At 37.7% G+C, this 24736-nt stretch overlaps 1 protein-coding gene across 1 annotated transcript in view; it reads right to left on the reverse strand.

The window, feature by feature from the left end:
- The window catches only part of IL15 (interleukin 15), a 91468-nt gene that overhangs the window by 13184 nt on the left and 53548 nt on the right, over positions 1-24736 (reverse strand). Inside the window, exons 3-5 of the mRNA XM_089912421.1 lie at positions 7178-7276; positions 5721-5818; positions 4307-4391 (exon numbers count right to left, since the gene is read on the reverse strand). Coding sequence (XP_089768547.1) covers positions 4307-4391; positions 5721-5818; positions 7178-7189 — 195 coding nt within the window. The 5' untranslated portion in view covers positions 7190-7276. The remainder of the gene's footprint in view (positions 1-4306; positions 4392-5720; positions 5819-7177; positions 7277-24736) is intronic.

Consider the following 24736-nt stretch of genomic DNA (forward strand, 5'->3'; position numbering starts at 1 on the left):
GACATGCGTTGATCATTACAGTATCATACAAAATAGTTCCGCTGCCCTAAAAATCACCTGTGCCCCACTTTTTTATCCTTCCCTTTCCCTTATCCCCTGTTGTATTGTATCCAACCTTTTCCAGAGTGTCATATAGTTGGAGTCATATAGTATCATATCATATAGTATGTAGCCTGTTTTGATTGGCTTCTTTCATTAGCAATATGCTCTTAAGGTTCCTCCATTCCTTTTCATGGCTAAACAGCTTATTTCTTTTTATCACTGAGTAATATTCCATTGTATGGACGAACTACAGTTTGTTTACCCCACTGGCTTTTTTTCACACAGCATAATACTCTGGAGATCCACACAACTTGCTGTATCAGTAATTTGTTCCTTATTACTGCTCACTATTATTGTTCGATATAATGTACCGAAGCTTAACTGTTGACCTGTTGAAGGACATTTGGGTTCTTTCCAGTTTTTAGCTATCATAAATAAAGTTCTATTAACATTCATATGCATGTTTTTGTGTGAATGCAAGTTTTCATGTCTCTGATATAAATGTTTGAGTGTAACTGTTGGATCATATGGCAAATGCGTGTTTTGTTTTATAAGAAACAGCCAAACTATTTTAGAGTGGCTGTACAATTTTACATTCTCACCAGCAATATATAAATGATCCAGTTTCTCCACATCCTTGCCAGCATTTGGTATTATCAATATTTTTAATTTTAGATATTCATATAGGTGACATGTCATTGAGGCTTTAATTTGCATTCCCTAAATAAAATACAGCCATTTATTGGTACTTTCTCTCCAAAAGAGACTTAGGGTGATTTATGATTTCTTCCTTTCTAATATTCATACTTATTATTTATTTTTCTTGCCTTAGCCTTTTATTTCTTTTTTTCTTGCCTTGCCAACTGAGCTAAAGTTTCAATACTATGTTGAATAAGAGTGGTAAGAAAAGGCATCCTTGCCTTGTTCCCAATTTTAGGGGAAAAGCAGTCAGTCCCCATTAAGTCTAATGTCGGCTCTAGGTTTTCTGTACATGCTCTGTAACAAACTGAAGGAGCTTCTCTTTTATTCCTTGTTTGCTGAGAAATGTTTATCATGTTTATCATTGAAGAGGTGCTGCAGTTTTAAAATGTCTTTTCTGCATCAATTGATATGATCATATGATTTCCTACTTTAGTCTACTCATATAGTGGATTACATTGATTGATTTTCGAATGCTGAACAGGTCTTGCGTTTGTTACATTTTGGTAGTTTGTGGTTTTTGAGGAAATTGTCCATTTCCTCCAAATTATCAAATTTACGAGAATAAAGTTGTTCATAGTTTTTCTTTCGTATCCTTTTAATGGTTGTAGGTTCTGTAGTAAGACCCCAATTTCAGTCCTGATACTAATGGTATGTGTCATCTCTTTTATCTTTGTCAGGCTTTCTAAAGGTTTATCGACTTTATTGATTTATTTTCCCAAAGTAAAGAGCTTTATGTTTTGTTGATTTTTGTCTAATTGTTTTCCTGATTTCAATTTCCTTCCTTCCTTCCTTCCTTCCTTTTTATTCCTTCCTTCCTTCTGCATGTGTTGGGCTTATTTTGCTCTTTTCCCAGTTTCTTGAGACAGTAACTTAGATTTGGTAAACTGAGATCTTTCCTCTTTTCTAAGGTAATCATTTAGTTTTATCAATTTCCCACTAAGTAAAGCTTTAGCTAAATCCCACAAAACTTCCTATGTTGCATATTTGTCTCCATTCAGTTCTATATTTTTAAATATCCTTTGAGACCTGCTCTTTGACCCATGGAATGTTTATAAGTGTCTCATTTAATTTCCAAGTGTTTGGAGATTTTCCGGTTGTATTTATGTAATTGACTTCTACTTGATTGCACTGTGGTTGGGTAACATATTCTGCATGATTTCAGTTCTGATAAATGTGCTAAAGTTTGTTTTATGGCCCAGGGTATGTTCAGTCTTGGTGAGTGTTGCCTGAAAAAAACGTTTATTCACTGTTGTTGGATGAAGTATTTTTCTATGGAAATGAGATATTGTTGGTTGACTGTGTCATCCAGTTCTTCTATATCCTGTCTGATTTTCTGTCTAGTAGTTCTATTTGTCACTGAGGAGGTACTAAAGTCAACTATTAATATATTTATGGATTCATCTGCTTCACCTGTCGGTTCTATTATTAGTTTTTGCTTCTTACATTTTGAGGCTCTGCTGTTTGGTAGGTACACATTTAAGATCATTATGTTTTCCTGGTGGGCTCATCTTTTACCATGATGTAATGTCTCTCGTGACTCTAGTAACTTTATTTGCTGTGAAGTCTACATTATCTGATCTGAATATAGCCACTTCTGATTTTTAAAATTACTGTGTGAATTATTATGTGCATGTGCCTCAGTTTCCTAGAGCTGCTGTAGCAAGGTATCACAAAGTAAGTGTCTTCAAACAACAATTCATTCACTTACAGTTCAAAGCCAAGGAGTCAATTGGGCCTGTTCCCTCTGAAGGCTCTAGAGAACTGTCCTTCCTTATGGCTCCCAAACCCTTTGCAGCTCCAGGGGATCCTTGGCCTTCCTTGGCTAGTAGCTGTATCATTCCAATCTCCTTTGGCTTGTAGCTGCCTCGGTTTTCATACGGCCTTCTTCCCTGTGTCTATGTATCCTGTCCTCTTCTTATAAGGACACTAGTCATTAGATTTGGGACCACCCCACTCAACTATAACCTCACCTTAACTAATTATATTTGCAAAGACCCCATTTCCAAATAAGGATACATTCTGAGGTTCTAGGTGGACATGAATTTTGGAGGGACATTATTCAACCCACTACAGCATGGGTTTCTCTTCTTTTAATTTCAACCTACTTATGTCATTATATATATATATATATATAATATATATACATATTATATATGTATATATTTGTGTATATATTATGTATACATATTATATATGTATATATTTGTATATATATTATATATACACATTATATGTGTATGTTTGTATACATATTATATATGTATATATTATATATACATATTATATATGTGTGTATATAATATATACATATTATATATGCATATATTATATACACACATATATAATATGTATATATATTTGTATATACATGTATATTTGAAGTGAATTCCTTGTAGACAGCATAAAGTTGGTTTGTCTTTTGTTATCAATTTGGCCAATCTCTGTCTTTTATTTGTATTCTTTTTCTCCTCTCCTTCTAGGATGAGAATGCTAGGAATGCTGGATCTTTTACTGTCCCAAAGATCCCTGAGGCTTTATTTGCTTTGTTTTCAGTGTATTTTGTTTCTATTATCCTATCCTCAAGTTGACTGTCTTTCCTCTGTCATATTCATTCTGCTAATGAGCCTCTCCAGTTTGTTTCATATTCCACTTGTTGTATTTCTTAGTTCTGTAATTTCCATTTGGTGCATTTTACATATTGTATCTCTTTGCTAAGACTTTCTGGTTTTGTTTTTTTTTTTTCAGTTGTTTCAAGGATATTCATAATTGCTTGCTGGCACATCTTCATGATACCTGTTTTAAAATCCTTGGCAAACAATTCCAACATCTAATCCATCTCAGTTTCAGAGTCTGTTTCCGAGTCTCTTCTCATTCAAGTTGTGATTTTTCCTGCTTCTTGGTATGAAAAGTGATTTTTCAATTGTATTCTGGTATTTGGGCTATTATGTCAGGAGACCCTGGTCCAATTTGAATCTTCTGTTTTAACATGCAGCCACCCTGTGTAGGCTTAGCATAGAGGTTCTGACCTATGTTTGCATGCTGTGATTCCAATGATGGTTCAGTTTTCAGACTCTTTGTGGTGCTAATTTGAAAGGTTTGGTACACCTGCTGACCTGGGACTCTCACTGGTCCCTGTTGTATCGCCCACACTATAGTACAGCCCATATTTCTCCCCTCTACAGGTTCTGCCAGGTCAGCTGGTGTCTCCAGGTGGGAGAAGCATTCTCTAGCCCATGGAATAGACAGCCCTTCCCTGAGTCAGGCCATTCCCCCCACAAGGGCCCCAAAGCCGCCTGGTTTCTTGGGTAGGAAAAGGGAGTCTCTCTGGCGGGTGGTGACGGAGAGCTCTTCATGCTGGGCCACTCATAAACTGAGTTTTAAAGATAATTAGGGTCTGAAAATTCTAAATAAAGGAGTTCATTTGAGGTGCTACGAGGCTCACCAATTCTACAGAAACATTTTTGTTTCAAGTGAGGTTTCACTAAGATTGACAGCAAAACACAAGGAATAACATACTGCATAGCAATTATACCAGATATTTTATGGAAAAATGAGTACTCACTTGAATAAGATCTTCAATTCTTTTCAAATCACTTATTACATGCTGCCAGTTTGCTTCTGTTTTAGGAAGACCTGCACCGATACAACTGAAAGCAAAACCAAACAGCAAAGCATTTTGAATGAACATAATATTGTCTTGATGAATACTATAGGCAAAAGAGCAATCAAGACTTTTTTTAATCCAACAAGTGAAAAGATGAGTGCCATCCTTGCCTTTGTGTATTCGACAGCCTTGCAGATGAATATAAAAACTGAACATATAGTACAACTTGATGCTTTAGGCTAGCCTGATGACCAACCTGCATTAAAGAAAAGCCTAATTTGAAGGGATGACTTATAAATAACCTGGTGCAATTTATCACAATGAAATAAAAGCAGTGCATGATGTGTGGCAGTGCTCAGTAATGTTTTTGAATGAATTATTACTTTTCTTTAAGTAGAGGTCCCATCAGACTTTTATGTCTAATAAATGGGTAAAATTCTTAAAATAAGCAATCATCTTTCTCATGTAATGATCTTGACAGTAAATATTCTTTACAATAGGTTAAACATGCCCCTTGCATGCTCCTTGTAGCAGCTTTCTCCATAAATGTTATGGACTTGAGCCTAATCTAGTCATAAAGCTAGATCATATAGCTTACTTATTGTTTATAAAACAGTAACTTAGTATCAGGACAAAAGACACACACATTGACCAAGTAACTGTAGAATAATTCTTAGAGCTTCAGGAAAAATAGTCTCTCCTTGATGGATCCTGTACAGAAGCATGAGAGCCAATACTATTTTTTTTCTTTTGAGAGGAGGATTTACCTGCACAAATCTATGGTTCCCCACAGCATGAAGGCATTATAGAGTAAAACTGAACTGAGAGATTACATAACTATAGGTTGGGTGAGTGCCGTGTATTAGTTACATCTAACAGAGAAGAAAAAAGTTAATAGGCATGGAAAAATATGAAAGTTTATTAGGAAGAAAAACAAAAGGCCTCAATAAAGAAAGAAATGTTTTAAACTGAGCTAACTAACATAAGGCTCAAATGATAGGAGAAGTCAGTGCCAGGGACAGATAAAAAAGTAATGTGGGTGAGCCCTCAATATCTAATTTTTTTTTACTGGTGTGAAAATCACACAGGATATTAATAAAGAGTGTACTTCCAATTTTAGTTAGATACCAAGAAGTCCAATTTATTTGCAGGATATAATACTCATTTGGAATATTACAAGAATATAGAAATGCTCTGTAGGCTGTTTACCAAACCTCCTCTGAATCTCCCATAATCTGTCCTCTGTCATGCCCCAAATACTGAGTACCTAAGGATTTCAGCAAACTGAACATAAACCAATTTAATAGAGAAGATATTGAAGAACAATGATCATGGTTATTAACATGATGATTATGCTGAAAGATAAAATTACCCCAAAATGAAGACATGAATGCCAGCCTCAGTTAAAAAATGACTGTTCAGAAGTAAACACAAGTAGCACTGGATGGAAGTACTTCTCAAATATGGTTTCTGAAAAATATAATCATAGACAAAGTGGTTAAATTTTTTAGTTAAAATGTTTTAGTTAAAAATTTTTTAGTTAAAAAGGAAGAAAATTGGGTCATTTGTAGAGACGTGGATGGGTCTAGAGACTGTCATAAGAGTGAAGTAAGTCAGAAAGAGAAAAGCAAATATCGTATATTAACGCATATATGTGGAATCTAGAAAAATGGTACAGATGAACGGTTTGCAGGGCAGAAATAGAGACACAAATGTAGAGAACAAATGTATGGACACCAAGGGGGGAAGGTGGCGGGGGGTGGTGGTGGTGGTGTGATGAACTGGGAGATTGGGATTGACATATATACACTAATATGTATAAAGTGGATAACTAATAATAACCTGCTGTATAAAAAATTAATAAAATTGAAAAAAATGAGATTTAAAATAATTTTAAAATTATCATATTTTTAGGTTCCAAAATGTAAATATATCAAGATTTCAGAATTCCTTATCAGAATTAATGAAATTAGAATTTACTTTTTTTGCTTTCCTCCCTACCTTCAGCTCTGTCTCTTATGTGCAAAATTCTTCAATACATATTTTTCCAGATGCATTTCAATGACAATAATTTAAAGAAAATATACATATTTACTAATTTACATATATGCTAATATTACTGCTTAATTTGTTTCTATTATCCTTAACCTCCTTTTCATCCTTCTTTCCTAATATGTCCAACATATTTCATACAACACAAATTAGTAACATGAATTACTAATATAGGTGTACTAGTTATAATATTAATTTCATGTGATGATGAAATTAAAAATTAATATCATTTGGAGAAAAATTGGATAGAAATGGAACCAACCAAAGATACTCTATACCACCCTGAGAGTCAATATATAATCATTTTTCTGGGTGATTTAGGAAAATCACTTATCTTAGAACTTCTCAGAGTTTCAATACCTCTGCCTGCCTCTTTAACATTGTCAAAACCTTTACAGTTTCAGACAGCAGTGTTGACTTAACCACTTAACCTCTAAGAATATGTGCTTCATGTAGTCTACACTGAAGGGATGAATAACACCCAGACCTGTTAAAGACTATACAACTTACTGAGTACACAGACACTTAAAGAACAAAACAGGGTGAGATAAGCGAAATAATACATTTACAACAACATGAAGGGCACATCAGGGTGTTAACAGACTTTAAAAACCTGTTTTACTTATTTTCAAAACAACAACAATCCATATGTGAACGTACCTCTGTGACTTCCCAAAATATTTAGAGACGAGCCATATAACTTATTATGAAGTATCTGAGATACAAGTGACCTTTTAAAGAAAAGTCCATATACTATCTTTATCTAATTTTTCTTACCAAAATTCTCATTACTCAATGCCAGAGTAAATCCTTAAGTATTGAAGAAGAGCTGGCTAAGGCATTGGGTTTCCAGCAGCCATCCATCCAGAATACTTCCTACAACACAACCCAGAGTAAAGATGATCCATTAAAAACACAAGTGGACAAATGGGGGGAAAGGAAGGGAAGAGAATTAATATTTACTGAGCACCTACTTTTCCACGGGCACTCTATCAGTCACTTGATATGTGTATCACATTTAGTCCTCAGAACAATCCTGTGGTGTCGGGTTAGCAGCATTTGAGTGAGCTGCCCAGGTCCCACAGCAAGTACAAGACTGCCAGGATGTGAGACCAGGTCTGTCTGATTACAGAGCCCAAGGCCTTTGCACTATATTATGTTCCTGAATTGGTGACATTCCAAAACCATATTAATGAAAAGCAGAAGCAGCCAAATATCTTATGTATATAAGCTACTGACTGTTAATGTAATTTATAACAGAAGTAGCTACTTCTACAGACGTGGAATAGACGTCTTCAGTCTTTAAATCACCGTTAATTGAAACATCATTTGAGAATTTCATAAGTAACAAAATTTGTTTTCTTTAATTCAAAGTGGCGAAGAATGTGAAGATTACACATTCCCATATTCAATTCCATTTTATTAAGGAAAGATTTTAAACCAAAATATATAAAATATAAACAATTATTTTTGCCATCCTTCTAAAATAGTATATATTTGTTGACCTCCCCTTCAAAAATCAAAATCCACCACATCTCTTGACATAAACTTTCACTGAAAAATTAAGTTCTGTAGACTAAAATTATGTTATTTTTCAGATGTTTTTAAAATATAAAAATGATTATAATATATGATGTATAACTCTTTAAAAGAAAAACTAGGATTTAGCTAGGTATTAAAGATACTGTAAGAATATATCCAATAAAAATGCCCTTTTTTCCACAACTAAATATTAAGTCTAATCCTCCTGTTACATACAATCTAAACCATCCATTAATCAGTTTAATTAAAGCAACCTCTCTTTGTTACTGTCATAATCATTCTCTTTGTCTATGTTATCTCAGTACTCCAAATTTTTTGCTAAACTTTAAAATTATCTTTGTAATTTCACCCAAAGTCTCTTAAATTCCCTACCTCCTTTTTAGTTGCAGGATCCCCCCACTCCACATTGTTCAAAAAACAAGATTTACTGACTTGGGACCAAGCAGTACAAAGGGTGATATAATTGATAACAGGCCTCATGAAGCTGCTTGTGTAAACAATGAAGATTTCAATCCTGGGCTTTTACATCAGTGAGTCTCCACACGCGCAGGATGTTAAAATCTTATCAATGAGACTTTCTCTGCCCTGTCCAACTACAATTAGTCAAGGACAACTAAGAGCTTTAGCAGAATGCTCCATGCCAAGCATGGTGGAATTAGTAGGAAATGGCCTCAAAGACTTCTAACAAATAACAATAATGGAAACCAGTGTTAACTGAAAGGAAATTTTTACAGCTTTGATTGTTATTTGGCAAAAAAACTGACGTGGTTTTCTGGGCTGACAGCAAAGACTGATTTTTCATAACAGCTTTGGAAGCTTTCAACCTTCTACACTTACTGTATGTAGTTCTGTGGATCAAAAACTTTACTAGGAATGTGTGTGTGTAATCCATGTGCGTGAAGAAGGCCTGAAAAGGTAAAATACTCTATAACTTTCTCTTTGACCAGGACTCAATGTTAACATTTAATATAATATCATTAATGATGGCAATATTAATTAGAATAAGTATTATTTACCGAGTGCTTTTAGTTTTACAAAATCATCTCACATACGTTACCACGTTCCATCCTGGCCATATCTTTATGTGAGAGATATTACTCTTATTTTACAGTGAAGAAATTGAGATTCTGAGACATTAAGTGACTTGCTTCAGGTAAATGTCATACGTGTCGCTATCAGAATTCTGCCTCAAAATCCAGGTTGCACAGGCGGAGGAGAGATGCAAGAATATTACAAACTCTATGGTTGAGAAGTGGAGGCCCCTTACTATAGGAAACATCTGACCCATCCCGTGTGAATCATAAAAAGCCACTGCTCTCTGATAGTTTAAAAGCAGGTCTTTCACCTGTGGTTGCCAAGGGGAAGGGCAGCTAGGGGAGGGATGGAGTGGGAGTTTGGGGTTAGTAGATGCAAAATATTATACATAGAATGGATAAACAACAAGGTCTTACTGTAGAGCACAGGGAACTATATTCAATATCCTGAGATAAACCATAATGGAAAGGAATATAAAAAAGAATGTATATATAAATATATATATATATATATAAAACTGAGTTACTTTGCTGTGCAGCAGAAATTAACATGATGTTGTAAATTAACTATACTTTAATTTAAAAGAAACAGGTGTTTCAAACTGTTCTGACATGAAACAGAACTTGAGTCCTTTCACATACATCATCTCATTTGACTCCCACAAAATACCTGTTAGAGACAAGTGGCTGAAACCAGGTTAATTACTTTCTGAGAAGTGTAGGAATGAAATAAATTGTCCACTTCCTTTTATGTCATATTTTTGAAGAATTATGGAAGCAGTGTTTAACCCTGCCATACAATTTGCATATGGTCATGAAAGGCCCTCACCATCAGCATCTTTGGTTTTGTCCTTCATTCACCTGGTACCTAGATCCAGGAATAAAAAAGACCAAATCCCAACCCTACCCTCAAGGAGCTCTCAGAGTTTAAGCAGGACTTTTTTGACTCCTGTGACTGGGTCTCACTGCAGGGTACCCACTGATCTTGTGGCAGTACTGTTATCTTAGCCTGATGTCACTGCCCAAGAGTAAGACACCATGAAGAGAGGATAATCCACACAGTGGGGTGGCAGCTTTAATTCTGGAATGACTTGTGAAAATAAATGCAAACGTTATATTCTATACCAATAGTAGAGTTTTTCCCAGTGAGGAAATACAATCTAGCACACCACTGTTTTGTTTTATTTATTCTGTTTAATTATTTACTTGCCTAGTCACACATTTAAAATAAACTTAAATAGACTTAGCAAGGAAAGAAGAGATATAAGTATTGGTTTATTTGGTAAACATATGTATCTAATCACTCAAAAAAACTAAAATTGAGGGCAAGTCAAGGTTGATTGCTTATGTGGAGTATAAAGAATGTAAGATAGCATGGCCGTCCTTGATCCAATATATTTATTGAGTACTCACTATGTGCTAAGCATTTCTGTATGACCTTGGAGTACATCAGCGAATGTAGGAGACAAAGAGCCTTGGTTTCCGGGAGAAAGACAGACCATATATAGTATACGTAAATAAATTGATTATATACGTCATTAGAAAGTGGTTAAATGATATAGGAAAAAGCAAACAGAATAAAGTAAAAAGGATGAGCTTGCAACTTTAAGAAGGGTAGTCAGGGCAGGGTTCAGGGAAGATGAAATTAGATCAAAGACTTAAAAGCAGAGAGGGCATGAGCTTCAAGGACATCTGAACGAAGAACATTCGAAGCAGAGGATACAGCTGGAGCAAAGCCCCAAAGGCAGCTGCACACCTATGAGTCTGAGGATCAGAAAAGACACCAGTGGAGTGAGCGAGGCAGAGAGCAGTCTGAGGCGAGGTCAGAAAGGTAGGGGATGGGGATAAGGTCAGGCCCTTGCAGGCGCTGTTAAGAATCTGAAGTGAGAAACCACTGCAGCATTTTGAGCAGATAATTGATGTCATCTGAGTGACCTTTGTAAGAATCCTTCTTGGCTCCTGTGTAAGGATAGGATGTGGGCGTGGGCAAGTATGGAAGCAGGGAATCATGCGGCTCTAAGAATTTAAGTGAGAGATGGTGATGTTGAACAAGGCGGGTGGCAGTGGAGAGGGTCATATGGTTAGAATCCGCAAACACTTTTATGACAGAACCAAAAGGATTTCCTGACGGACTGGTTGTGAGCGGAACGAGAAAGAATTACTCAAGTCTTTTACCCTGAGCACCTGAGAAATGGAGCTGCCATCAGCTGAAACAGGGCAGGCTATGAGTGGAGGAGATATTTTGAAGGGAGGGGGCCGATCAAGAGTTTTAGTGTTGGATATGTTGAGCTTGAGAGGTCCACTAGATACACACACGGAAATGTCAAATAGGCAGTAGGAGACGTAAATCTTGAGTTGAGGAAAGTGGCTGGGCCTGAAATAGGTACGGAATTCATGACACTCGTTGGGATGACCAAGAGAAAGTTAGAGAAAAGGCTAAAAAAAGGACCAAAGACTGAGCCAGGGTAATTAGTCAGGGAGAAAAAAAAAAGAGTCATAAAGTAAAACAGACAAGTGAGAAAAGGAGAAATGAAGAGAGTGTGATGTTCTAGAAATCAAGCGAGAAAAGTATATCCAGGGAAAGGAAATGATGATCATGTCAGAAGCGCTGATGGGTCAGGGAAGACACAGACTGAACGCTGACCAGTGGGCTTAGCAACGTGGAGGTGATGACTCTGAAAAGATCACTTAGAGGGCAGTAATAGAGGCAGAAGCCTACCTGAAATGGGTAGCAGAGAACGTGAGAGGAAAGGATTGTAAATTGCTAGTGCCGGACAATGTCTCGAAGAATACCACTCCAAAAGGTGATAATAGATGGTAGAAAGTGAGGGAAATAACAGCACACTTGTGTGCTGAGGGAAAAACTGAAGATGTAAGAGAGAAGAACGATTGCCAGAGTGATGCTCTTGAATAGGCAAGCTGAGGATGATACCTGTGATACTGTGATTTATAGTAAAATATATATTTGGTCTTTGTCCTCATTTCTGGCCCATAGCTCCCAAAACCCTAGGAATTTCCTAGTGACATGAGCGATCAAGAGTCTTTGAGAGTTGGGGCTTCCCTGGTGGCGCAGTGGTGGAGAGTCCGCCTGCCGGTGCAGGGGACACGGGTTCGTGCCCCGGTCCGGGAGGATCCCACATGCCGCGGAGCGGCTGGGCCCGTGAGCCACGGCCACTGAGCCTGCGCGTCCGGAGCCTGTGCTCCGCAACGGGAGAGGCCGCAACGGTGAGAGGCCCGCGTACCGCCAAAAAAAAAAAAAAAAAAGAGTCTTTGAGAGTGATGAAAGTCTTTTATTATGATAATAAGGTAACTTTTGGACTCCACCCAAGGATGTGGGCTGGTTGTTGGGAAAACCAACTGTGTGATTAGAGGGTTGGAACTTTCAGTCCTATTTCTGTCCCCCACCTTGGGAGCGGAGAGGGGAACTGGAGATTGAGTTCAATCACCAATGATCAATGATTTAATCAATCATGCCTATGTAATGAAACCTCCATAAAAACCAAAAGTTCAGGATTCAGAGAGTTTCCGGGTTTGGGGACCACGTGGAGGTGTTGGGAGAGTGGCACACTTGGAGAAGGCATGGAGCTCATGGTGCCCTTCCCCCATACCTTGCCCTATGCAGCTCTTCCATCTGCCTATTCCTGAGTTATATCCTTTAATAATAAACCAGTAAACTGAGGGTCTTGGGAAGGTCTGATTTATAGCCAGTTGGTCAGAAGCATAGATAACAACCTGGACTTTCGATAGGCAACTGAAGGCAGGTGGTGGGAGGCTGGTGGGGTGGGAGGGCAGTCTGGAGGACTGAGCCCTCAACCTGTGGAATCTGACTCTTTATCTGGGGAAAAAGTGTCTGAACTGAGTTGAATTCTTGGACGCCCTGCTGGTATCTGAGAACTGCTTGTTGGTAGTAGGGCAAATCCACCCTCCTCGCATTGAAATTGAGTGCTCGAGTATTTCGTACACAAGGGAGGTGAAAAATCGTCATCTATTATCTCGGCAAGGAAGGCTGAGTGTAAGGAAGGCTGAGATGTATGGGCTGAGCGGGAGGTAGATGTGATGGTGAAGGTTCTCAACATTGCTTTGATTTTCTCAATTAGGACAAAAAGTCATCAGCAGAGTGAGACTGGGGAGGTGTTGTGGGTTGAGGACAGGAGAATATATGAAACAGCTATCAAGGTATGGAGGACAGTGAATTTGTTGCAGGAAGGGGGACCCCTTCCAAGGCCCGAGAGTGGACTCTTTTCTAACACTCGGAAATGAATTGTGCGAGGAGACACACATGCTGACAAAGTAAGAGACTTTATTGGGAAAGGGCGCCCGGGCGGAGAGCAGCAGGGTAAGGGAACCTAAGAGAACTTCTCTGCCACATGGCTTGCAGTCTCGGGTTTTATGGTGATGGAATTAGTTTCCAGGTTGTCTCTGGCCAATCATTCTGACTCAGGGTCCTTCCTGGTAGTGTGCATTTCTCAGCCAGATGGATTCCAGTGAGAAGGATTCTGGGAGGTTGGTAGGACATATGGACTGGCTGTTAAGTATTTTATAAGAGCCTAGCCTATTGGTCATGAATGGTCAGAAAGTAAAATTAGTACGCTCATGTGTGTTTTCTACAGCCACATTACTACATACAAAGAATAGCTAGGCCTGGGATAGGTAGAGAACTGGATTTAATAACAGTTGTGTATGCCAAGCAAGTACAACCAAGAGAAAGGCAAGGGATTTTAGAGTATATGTAAGGGAGTGTAAGGGAGATATGTCTAGGTAACAGAGGTTTCTTTTTTTAATTATAGGGCTTCATAGAGGAAGTGTTATTGGAATCATACCTTGAAGAATGGATAGATTTTAGATATGAGTAAAAGGAAAGAAACAACATTCTAGATGGAGGAAAGAGCCTGAACAAGAACATATACAAACAAGGGTTGTGTATATTTAGAGAAAAGAGTCATTTGATAACAGCGTGAAAGTAGTGGTAGGTAACATGGACAAAACTGTCACCATTGTATAAAGCAGGAATTGGTAAACATTCTCCATAAGGGGCCAGATAGTAAATGTCAGGCTTTGTAAATCTTGTAGTCTCTGTTACAACTACTTAACTCTGCGATTATAATGTGAAAACAGCCATAGACAAGGCATGAATGGATGGGTATGGCTATATTCCAATAGAACTTTACTTATCAAAATAGACCGTTGGTGGATTTGACCCATAAGCCAGCCTCTGACACCTAAGGTTCCAATCGCCGAGCCTTGTATAATTAAGGTGCACTACCCTCCTGGCACATCGGTATATGGTTACCAACCAGGAAGCTTAATAGAGGTTTAGTGTCCTGAGTTTTTGCTCTGATTTTATTAAGTAGATAATTGATTAAACGATTGGCCACACTCAGTGCCTCCTTGTCTGGACTGTGGTTTCCATGTGAGGGGTACACACTTGGGAACATGCCAGACACCCCACTAGACCGTGGGAAAGAACATCAGAACATCGAGTTATATCTATATCGATTTTTCATTTGTTTGGTAGGTTTTACGGTGTACAGAAGACATTAGTGTAGAAGTACATGCATAGACATATAATGGGGTGATACGTTCGGACATTTTTAACGATAAGAATTGTGCTCTAGGGGGCTTCCCTGGTGGCACAGTGGTTGGGAGTCCACCTGCCAATGCAGGGGATGCGGGTTCGTGCCCTAGTCTGGGAGGATCCCACATGCCGTGGAGTGGCTGGGCCCGTGACCCATGGGCGCTGAGCCTGCGCGTCCAGAGCCTGTGCTCCGCAACGGGAGAGGCCACGGCAGTGAGAGGCCCGCGTACAGGAAAAAAAAAAGAATTGTGCTCTAAATCAGACGGAGAGCGTTGTTTTAGAGACTGAGGAGGTAACGTCTCTCCGGGCTAAAATCCTACATTCGGTTCCTTCTAACAGACTGTGATATATTACCCTCTCTTGACAGATTTACCCCAATACGCATTTGTTTTGTTTTGTTTTGTTTTAATGAGGCCCTCAGGCCTTGGGAATAATATCACACTTTGTATTGATCTCTTAGTGTTCAATGTTAATTATCTAACATTTAGTAATCAGTCCCAATTTGAGTATAGTTGAGAAAGTGATATCTTTTTTTTTTTTTTTTGAGAAAGTGATATCTTTAATGTCTTAAATTGTCCTGTCATTAAGTGTACTGGCATTCTTTCACTAGTTGCTTTCAAACTGTTTTCAATTGACACCCATAAGAAATTTCCAAATAAGAAATTTCATTAAACACAATCTGTGTTCAATATTAAGGCTAAAAAAATCCAATATGAACTATGTTACCATGGGTTACTACTGAGATTTTTAAAAACTACTTCATATAAAAATATGATTTGATGTTGGTATTTAATTCTCTCGTAAGACCAAACAACATGTTATTAGGGCCTATAAATCTCAACAGTTTATAGAAACAACAAAAATAAATGATTAAGATGTAAACTCATGCTAAGATTATTATTTTATTTGGTGAACATGCAACACATTCATGATAATTAATTGCACAAATCAAGAGAAAAGATCAATACAGGAAAAAATAACCCTAGATATATCATAATTTTAAGCCAAAAAATAAAATAAAATAAGGCAAAGAAAACTTAAGCAATCTAACAGAAGGCAGTGGTAGGCATAAAAGGAGAAAATTAAACAAAGAAATCACAGTAAAAAGTTCATATATAAAAAGTAATGGAGCAGAAGTAAACCTAAACATACAAGTACAGTCACCCACACATGAAAAGATGTGATAAAAACTACATCTGCTTACTAAAAGACACTTACATTGGGTTTAAAGACATAGAGACAGAAAGATAGACAGATAAAATTTTAAATATGCTATTTATAAGAAATGGAACAAAAATAAAATGCTACCAAAAGCTTGAAAACAAAAAGTACAAAGATATGCTAAGCAAATATGAGTATAGTAATAAATAATAATACCAGAAAATTAGAATTCAAGAGAGGAGTTCGATGAGAATTCTAAGCAATAATGCACATGGATAAACGTTACAACCTACCAAAGGATACAGCAACCATGAACCTTTATGCTTCTAATAATATAGCTTAAAATTACGTAGGGGAAAATCTAATAGAAAAGCAAGGAGTTATTAAAAAATATTAAACACTGTTCAGAAATTTAAACATAAACAAAAATGAGTAGGGCTACGGTCTGTGTATGCAAGTTAGCTGGCTCTCAGAAAACAACAAGAACAACATTAACAACAACACTGCCTTGTAGCATTTGCCAATTTCGGTTGTGTAACACCCCACCCTACGGATTTCAAGCCACAGTGTTTTAACAGCTGTTTCACAAAATTCCTGCATATTTAACCACTGGCTCTCACAAGACAATCAGAACTGTCTCCAGCACACCACTGCCTATGGTAAATTCTAGAACACAATGAGCAATGTTTTATGTAGTATATACGTATATTAGGTTAACTATAGTTAGATGAAAACATCCTACCTTACAGAAATAGCACATAGAAAATAAACACATAAAACATTCATCAAAGGTTGTTTATGACATAGACCTAAAATGTTATGTGCTAAATCTAAAGTAACATCTCAAAAAAATTACAAAACTCTGAAATCACACCTGCCACATTTTGTAATCACAAATCAATAATATCAATAATATTGGATGACTGGGACTTCCCTGGTGGTCCAGTGGTAAAGAATCCGCCTTACAATGCAGGGGACGTGGGTTCTATCCCTGGTTGGGAAAGTAAGATCCCACATGGCATGGGGCAACTAAGCCCGTGCACCACAACTACTGAGCTTGTGCGCCTCAACTAGAGCCTGCGTGCCGCAAGCTACAGAGCCCATGGGCTCTGGAACCCGCATGCCACAACTACAGAGCCCACGCACCCTGGAGCCTGCGTGCCACAGCTAGAGAAGAGAAAACCTGCACGCCACAACGAGAGAGAAGCCTGCGTGCTGCAATGAAAGATCCCACATGCCTCAACAAAGATCCCGCGTGCCACAACTAAGACCCGACGCAGCCAAAAATAAATGAAATAAATAAATAAATAAATAATCTTAAAAAAAAATACTGGATGATTGAATTGATAATATTGAATTAAAATATCAATAATATTGAATTAAAAATCAATAATAAAAAATAGAAAAATTTAAAAATCTATCCACTTGTAAATTATCCTTTTAAATAATGCTGGTATAAAAGAGAAAATCAATTTGAAAATAACACTTCATTAAAAAAAGTATTATGGCAAAAGCATAACACAGAGAATTGTACAGACTTTCATAGAAAATAATTAGTTTGAAATATTTTATTATGCATTAATCTCAAGAATCCATAAAAATAATTTTAAAAAGAGAGTTAAGTGTTACTAAAGATAAAAACAGAAGTTAATAAAGTAGAAAATGGTAGTTAGTAAAACCAAGAGATGGATCTTTGAATAACAAATCTGGTCAAAACTAAAAAGGAAAGAAAGTGTCAAATTATAAACATATATATTAAAATGCAAAAGAGGCCATTATTAGTATAATTTTTATAAATTATATGTTCATGCAAATCAATTTGAACATTGACTTTCTAAGAAATATAAAAATGGACTCACAAAGATAAGGAAAACTTAAAGATTAGTCAAAATATATGTAATAAAAAGAGTCTGATTTCTTTATGAAGGTTTTGCCAAACATTCAAGGAATTTACAAATCCTTAAGGTAATATAGGATTATTCTAATTCATGGGCACCAAAATCTGATATCAAAACTATGTAATGATATCCCAGGGAAGAAAATTATATAGCCATCTCTTATATGAACATAGATGCTAAAAACCAAAATAAAATATTAACAAAATTCACCAAGCAGAGTGTTAACAGAATAAAATTAAATAGGCAGGTTTATTCTTGAAAAGATGGTCAACATCAGGAAGTTTATTAGTGTATGGACTACATTAACAGCTTAAAAGAGAAAAGTCATACAGTTGCCTTTGGAGATGGAGAAATATTTGACAAAATTCAGCATAAATTCTTAAAACAAACAAACAAAAAATCGACACATTCTCCAACTGATAAAGAGTGTCTAGTACAAACGTGCAAGATTCCTATCTGGGGTCATTTTCACTAAGTACAGGCACAGAATGAGGAGACGCACACTTAGGGCTGCCAGTCAGCACTGATGTGGTCACGCTGTATGGGTCCTAATCCTGACACTCATTTACTCTCTAGGTGATTCCAAAACATGCATATACATTAGTTATTTTTTCCACCCCCCAAATCAGCAAAATGAAGATGATCATAGAACATACCTCCTATGATTACTGTGAAGGTTATGGTAAAGATTAAATTTTATATTGTGCACGAGGCATGGTAAGGACTCACAACATCATCTTTTAATATTACATGGGCATCCCATCAACAATCCTTGAGAAAAATATGGCAGTTGTCATTATTATCAGCCTCATTTCACAAATGAAGAGAGAGTAAAACTCAGAGAAGTTAAGTAATTTGCCCAATGTTACACGTGATAAGAAGGAACATGACTGGAGTTTAGTCCTGCTTCTTTCATTCACTAATTCATCAAATATTTATTGAGCCCTTACTATGTGTCAGTCATTCTTCTAAGGACACAGCAGTGAAAACAAAACAAAACAAAACAGGAAGTTAGGAGACAAGGAGCAATGATAAAGCATGACTGTTAGTGAACTCAATTACCGCGGAGAACAATAAATATAGTACTTGTTAAGTTAACCTCTTTTGTACAAAGGATGGGCAAGAAAGACCTCACCAATAAGGTGACATTAAATGGAAGCAGAGATATGGGGATATATGTATATGTATAACTGATTCACTTTGTTATAAAGCAGAAACTAACACACCATTGTAAAGCAATTATACTCCAATAAACATGTTAAAATAAATAAATAAATAAATAAATGGAAGCAGAGACCTAAAGGAAGAGAATAAGAAAATGGTGAGGAAACAGTTTTCCAGGGAGAGGCAACAAGGAATACAAAGACCTTGTGGGAGAAGCATGCTGGGAACAGCAAGGAGGCTCTAATTCAGCCAGAAATTCAGGAGGCGAGGTGAGAGGAGAATAGGGGACAGTGGCAGGAGGTATGCCATCAGGTAAGGACTTAGGCTTTCACTGGAAAACCCATCTGGAGCATGTTGAGCACAGAGAGTGTGTAAACTGACTTTGATATATTTTTTTTTGTGGGGGATCTTAGTTCCCCAACCAGGGATTGAACCCGTGCCCCCTGCAATGGAAGCTTGGAGTCTTAACCACTGGACCACCAGGGAAGTCCCATGGCTTCAATTTTTAAAGCCACGCTCTGGCTACCATATTGAGAAAGACTGCATGGGCAAGTGTGGGTGTAGGGAGATGAGTGGGAAGTTGCTACAATAATCCAGGATAATGGTAATGGAGATGGAGAAAAGTGTATGTTTTGAAGATACAGGATTTTCTGATGAATTGGATGCTAGGTATGAAAGAAAGAGAAGTGTCAAGGATGACGTTGAAGGTTCTGGCCCGAAATGGGGAGAGCCGGGTTACTGTTTATTAAAATGAGGGAGACTGGGAGAGGAGATGATCTGAGGAAAACGTCAGGAGTTCAGTTTTGAAAAGATTAAATGTTATGATTATTAGATATCCAATTTTATCAAGATGTTGAGAAGAGAGCTGAATTTCAAGATAGAGATCCTAGAAATAATTATGGGAATGTTGATAATATACCAAATGAGCAATGAGGAAGTAAATGCAAAGGGAACCAGAGACCTATTGTCTTCACTATCCAGCTCTGTTCACCAGACATGTATTGAGCATCTTCTGTGTGCCTGGCACTAGAGTTACAAAGGTGAATAAGCAGTCCCTGTCCTAGAAGAAATTATAGAAACGCACACATACTCTCATTATAATACTGTAAATGCTAAACCAGTTTGGGTACCACAGATTTGTAGGTAGAGAAAGCATCCTAGAGGAGAGGTAGACAAAAATTGATTACCTTAGAGGATAATTAAAGTTAGCCAATCTAAGAAAGGAGAAAAGGGCTTTCCAGGCAGAGGGAAAATAATGGGCGAAGGTACGGAGGCATGAAACACTATGAAGCATTCAGGTAGACTCCAGGCACTTCAATTTTATCAGCCCATCAAGTTGGAGAAAGGGAGTGAAAGTAGTATGGTCAATGATAAATGGGTTGTCATGGAGAGCCTTGCCTGACAGGAGAATTTGCTGTTCACTGTGCTCACGAATGCAATGCACAATCAAATTTGCATTTGATTTAGATCATCTTGATCACCCTGCAGAGAATATATATAAAGGAAGCAAGACTGAAGGTAGGAAAACAAATCAAACATTATTATAGTACATAGTTCACATAAGGCTCTACACTGAAGAAGTAGTAACAGGAATTGATAAGTAGTAATAGTATTAGTTATTGGAGTAATATTTTCCAGCAAAATTGGCAGGTCTTGTTGGCCGTCTGGGTATGTAGAGTGGGGCGGGGTGAAGAGGGGGAAGAGTCTAGAATGACTCACAGGTTTGGGGTTTCGAATAACAGGGTAGTGGGGCCACTAATTGAGCCTGGACACAAGACAGGGCTGATCTGTGGGGAAGATGACTCACCCAGTGTTTGACATGTTAAGTTTGGGAGGCTGGTGGGATATCAAAGAAAATTGACAGATGAATATGCAAATTAGAAGCTCAAGACATGGCATCGCTGAAGATATAATGTATGGGCTTAAAACCGTAAGTTGAGACAACATCAAGCTAGGAGAGCATGTAAAGAGAAAACTGCAGTGAGAAAAGGGAAGAACAACAATCTTTAACCTTTCTTCAGATAATGGCTTCGGTGAAAGTCTTCTAATTGCTTGGGGTTATTGGTCACAGCTAACATGATCATACAGCAAGCAATTACAGCCCCCTCGTGGACTCAGCACAATTTCCTTGAATGTACAAAACACATTTTTTCAATTTGCACATTTCTGAAATAGGGTCGCATCTTATAAATGATCTCTATCCTCATCTCCGGAAAAGCTATTAGTAAAAAGATTGTGCTTCTTAAAGAAAATGATGGTGTTTCAAGGTAAGTTCTCTGGGAAGGAGACCCTGAGACAGATTTATACGCAGGAGGTATATTGGGAAGTGTCTTCAAGGTCACTCCCTTTGGGGGAAGGAAGGAGAAGTAAGGCCATTCATTATGCAGTCACTCTCGGGGCTCTGTGGAGCTCTGAAGCTGGGATGGCCCTTGTTGTTGTCCAAGTTGGAGAAAAGAGGGCCTTGGTAACACTCCGCTCCCTGCAAAGAACTCTGGATGCACACTGCCCTGGGAGTGGGTGTGACCTTGGACAAGGAGAGGTTCTCCCAGAGAGGACTGTCAGATGAAGACCCTAGCAAGTAGCACTCCAAGCCGTCGGAGTAGCAAATTCATCATTCCTGAAGGAGAATATGGCCATAGCATGCCACCTACTGCACATGACATTTACGAATGAAGGAAATACAGCACTTTTATCTCAATGTGATTTGATCTTAATATGGTCATGAAGTAGTAAACGTAAATATTCCCTGGAACAACCCATTTCAAAACCTGTTTTAGTAAAAGCTTAGGTCATCTGGAATCCTACCCTGTTTGGCATAAAGTGGAGAAGGAGAACTACTCTGGAAAATTTTAAAAATTATATAAGATCAAAAAAGGCATTCACTGCAAACTTCCCAAGGATTTACTGAAAAATTATTTGACAATGAAAGACCAAATAATAATGGTTAAGTGCTAGCATACTGAGCACTGAGAATGAGTCAGGTTTACCATGAAATTAGTGGTGCTTAAGCTCTAATGCTTCTATCCTACATTGCCTTTAGTGAGGAAGTAACAGCCGCAGCCCTGTAGTGGGGGCATGGAGGGTGGCCCCTGCCTGGTAATCACGTTCTACCTTCTAGATGTCATCCTGGGTTTGCAGCAGGTCCTATCAGCAGGCAGGCTGCCAGCACTCCCCTCAATCTATCTGGACTCCAATGACAATCTAACCCCAGCAGACCTCGTGGAGAATCTGGACCTTATCTGTTACTCTAAGGACATGAATACCAAGCCCGATGCCTTGATGCTTCAAGGCCACTATGTCTCAGGCTCTCAGCTACTTTACATAGACACTTTATTTAGATATGTGCTGATGAGCGTTTTCCCTCCTCTCACAGTTGGATCTGCCCATAAGGGTGGGAATGGGGAGTCAAGAGGAACAGTGAGGACGTGGCCAGGCTGGACCAACTGCAGAGGCACTGGCCCATCTGAGGTCAGGTCAAGTGAAACCCCAAAGCCGGACTTCTCTGAGGCTTCCCTCCAAACGAGAGGGACTGCCTGAGCATGGAGCCCTGAAGGAAGTTAGAAAAGTGGTACTTCCGGTAATGTGTTCTGAAGGTAAATGAATACTTCCTAAACCATCAATAATTAAAAACAAATTTCAATCTACTTTGCTAGAGAAATGAATAATTTTTCCTTCTATTCTCTCCATCGAAAATATTAAAACTCATTACCATATGAAAGAGGAAATCTGAGTGTATGCAGACAAAAACCCAGCTTAGAATATTGTTGTTCTTCTGTGGCTCTTGTTCGTTAGTTGGGAGCTTGTTTTATACAAACTGAAAACATGAGCTCTTTAACCTTTTTTTTTAATGATCAGTGACACCTTTAACATCTAAAAGCTATGCACTATCTCCTCAGGAAAATGCACATAAACACATATCCAAAAATTTAGATGAAATCTTCTGAAGTTAAAACATTAAATCCTCTAGAGGTCTCAGGATCCCTTTCTTCTAGATTGTTGGCTCCATAAAATGATTTTTTTTACTGCATATCCGTAACACATACAGAAAATACATTTGTTTATCTCCTATAGTGCCTAACATTGCAATAAACATGATAGAAGTTTAATAAATGTTCACTGATTTGAATTACCCAAGAACTAGGTAGTAGCCAACAGGAGACACAGAACCATCCTCATAATTTTTTGCCTGGTCATGTCTTACACTATTTCATGCTTTCCTTTTTTAAAAAAAAGACATAATTATTACCATTGTGGGTTCAGTTTTATAGTGGAGGTAAAATAAACATTAAACAACAAACTCAGTATAACTACTTGGATATGACTATACGTGCAATAAAAATGCACGTTTAGGAGAGGAGAGCACCTGTAACATAGAGAGTACTCAATAAATATTTGTGGAGTGATTGTGAATACATGAATAAATGAATAATAAATAAGAATGGATAAAGGCTGCTGCAAATGGAGAAGACTTTTGGATGACATGGCAATTGAGATTAGTTCTGAAGAGTGAATATAACTGAAATAGGAAGAAGGAGGCTATTCCAGCTAATATAGACCCAGCATAAATTATACCATCCAAGGATGAGAAAACTTAAGAGGAGCCACCAACTGGAAAGTATTGAAGGAAGTCACAGAAAATGCATTTAAATAGGCAGTTTGGAGCTGCACTGCATTTAACCTTCAAAGTCAAGGTAAAGAATCAGATATTTTTTCTGGGAGGTGGAATACAACTTTAGAGAGTGATGTTACCTAACAATGTCCTTGACAGGAATTAGTTAGTAATTAAATCCATAACTGAAGAGAAACAAATCACACATCATTTTTTAACATCAGCTAGTATGACACTCAGCCAGTTGTTTACCTATTAGATAAAACGTTACCCTAACCTGAGAGACAGGCCTTTGACTTTAACAAATGAGTTTTTGTTTCCTGGTCATCAACAGACATTCTTTTTTTTTTTTTTTTTAACATTTTTATTGGAGTATAATTGCTTTACAATGGTGGGTTAGTTTCTGCTTTATAACAAAGTGAATCAGTTATACATATACATATATCCTCATATCTCTTCCTTCTTGCGTCTCCCTCCCTCCTACCCTCCCTATCCCACCCATCTAGCTGGTCGCAAAGCACTGAGCTGATCTCCCTGTGCTATGTGACTGCTTCCCACTAGCTATCTATTTTACATTTGGTAGTGTGTATATGTCCATATATACACTACCACTCTCTCACTTTGTCCCAGCTTACCCTTTCCCCTCCCCATGTCCTCAAGTCCATTCTCTAGTAGGTCTGCATACTTATTCCCATCTTGCCCCTAGGTTCTTCATGACCATTTTTTTTTTTTTTTTTAGATTTCATATATATGCGTTAGCATACAGTATTTGTTTTTCTCTTTCTGACTTACTTCACTCTATATGACAGACTCTAGGTCCACCTCACTACAAATAACTCAATTTCGTTTTTTTATGGCTGAGTAATATTCCATTGTATATATGTGCCACATCTTCTTTATCCATTCTTCTATCGATGGACACTTAGGTTGCTTCCATGTCCTGGCTATTGTAAATAGAGCTGCAATGAACATTGTGGCACAAGACTCTTTTTGAATTATGGTTTTCTCAGGGTATATGCCCAGTAGTGGGATTGCTGGGTCATATGGTAGTTCTATTTTGAGTTTTTTAAGGAGCCTCCATACTGTTCTCCATAGTGGCTATATCAATTTACATTCCTACCAACAGTGCAAGAGGGTTCCCTTTTCTCCACAGCCTCTCCAGCATTTATTGTTTGTAGATTTTTGATGATGGCCATTCTGACTGATGTGAGGTGATACCTCATTACAGTTTTAATTTGCATTTCTCTAATTATTACTGATGTTGAGCATCCTTTCATGTGTTTGTTGGCAATCTGTATATCTTCTTTGGAGAAATGTCTATTTAGGTCTTCTGTCCACTTTTGGATTGGGTTG

This window comes from Delphinapterus leucas, chromosome 5, assembly GCF_059928025.1.
Source record: "Delphinapterus leucas isolate spDelLeu-1000000601 "Yukka" chromosome 5, BTC_Dleu_Yukka2, whole genome shotgun sequence".
NCBI classification, from domain to species: domain Eukaryota; kingdom Metazoa; phylum Chordata; class Mammalia; order Artiodactyla; family Monodontidae; genus Delphinapterus; species Delphinapterus leucas.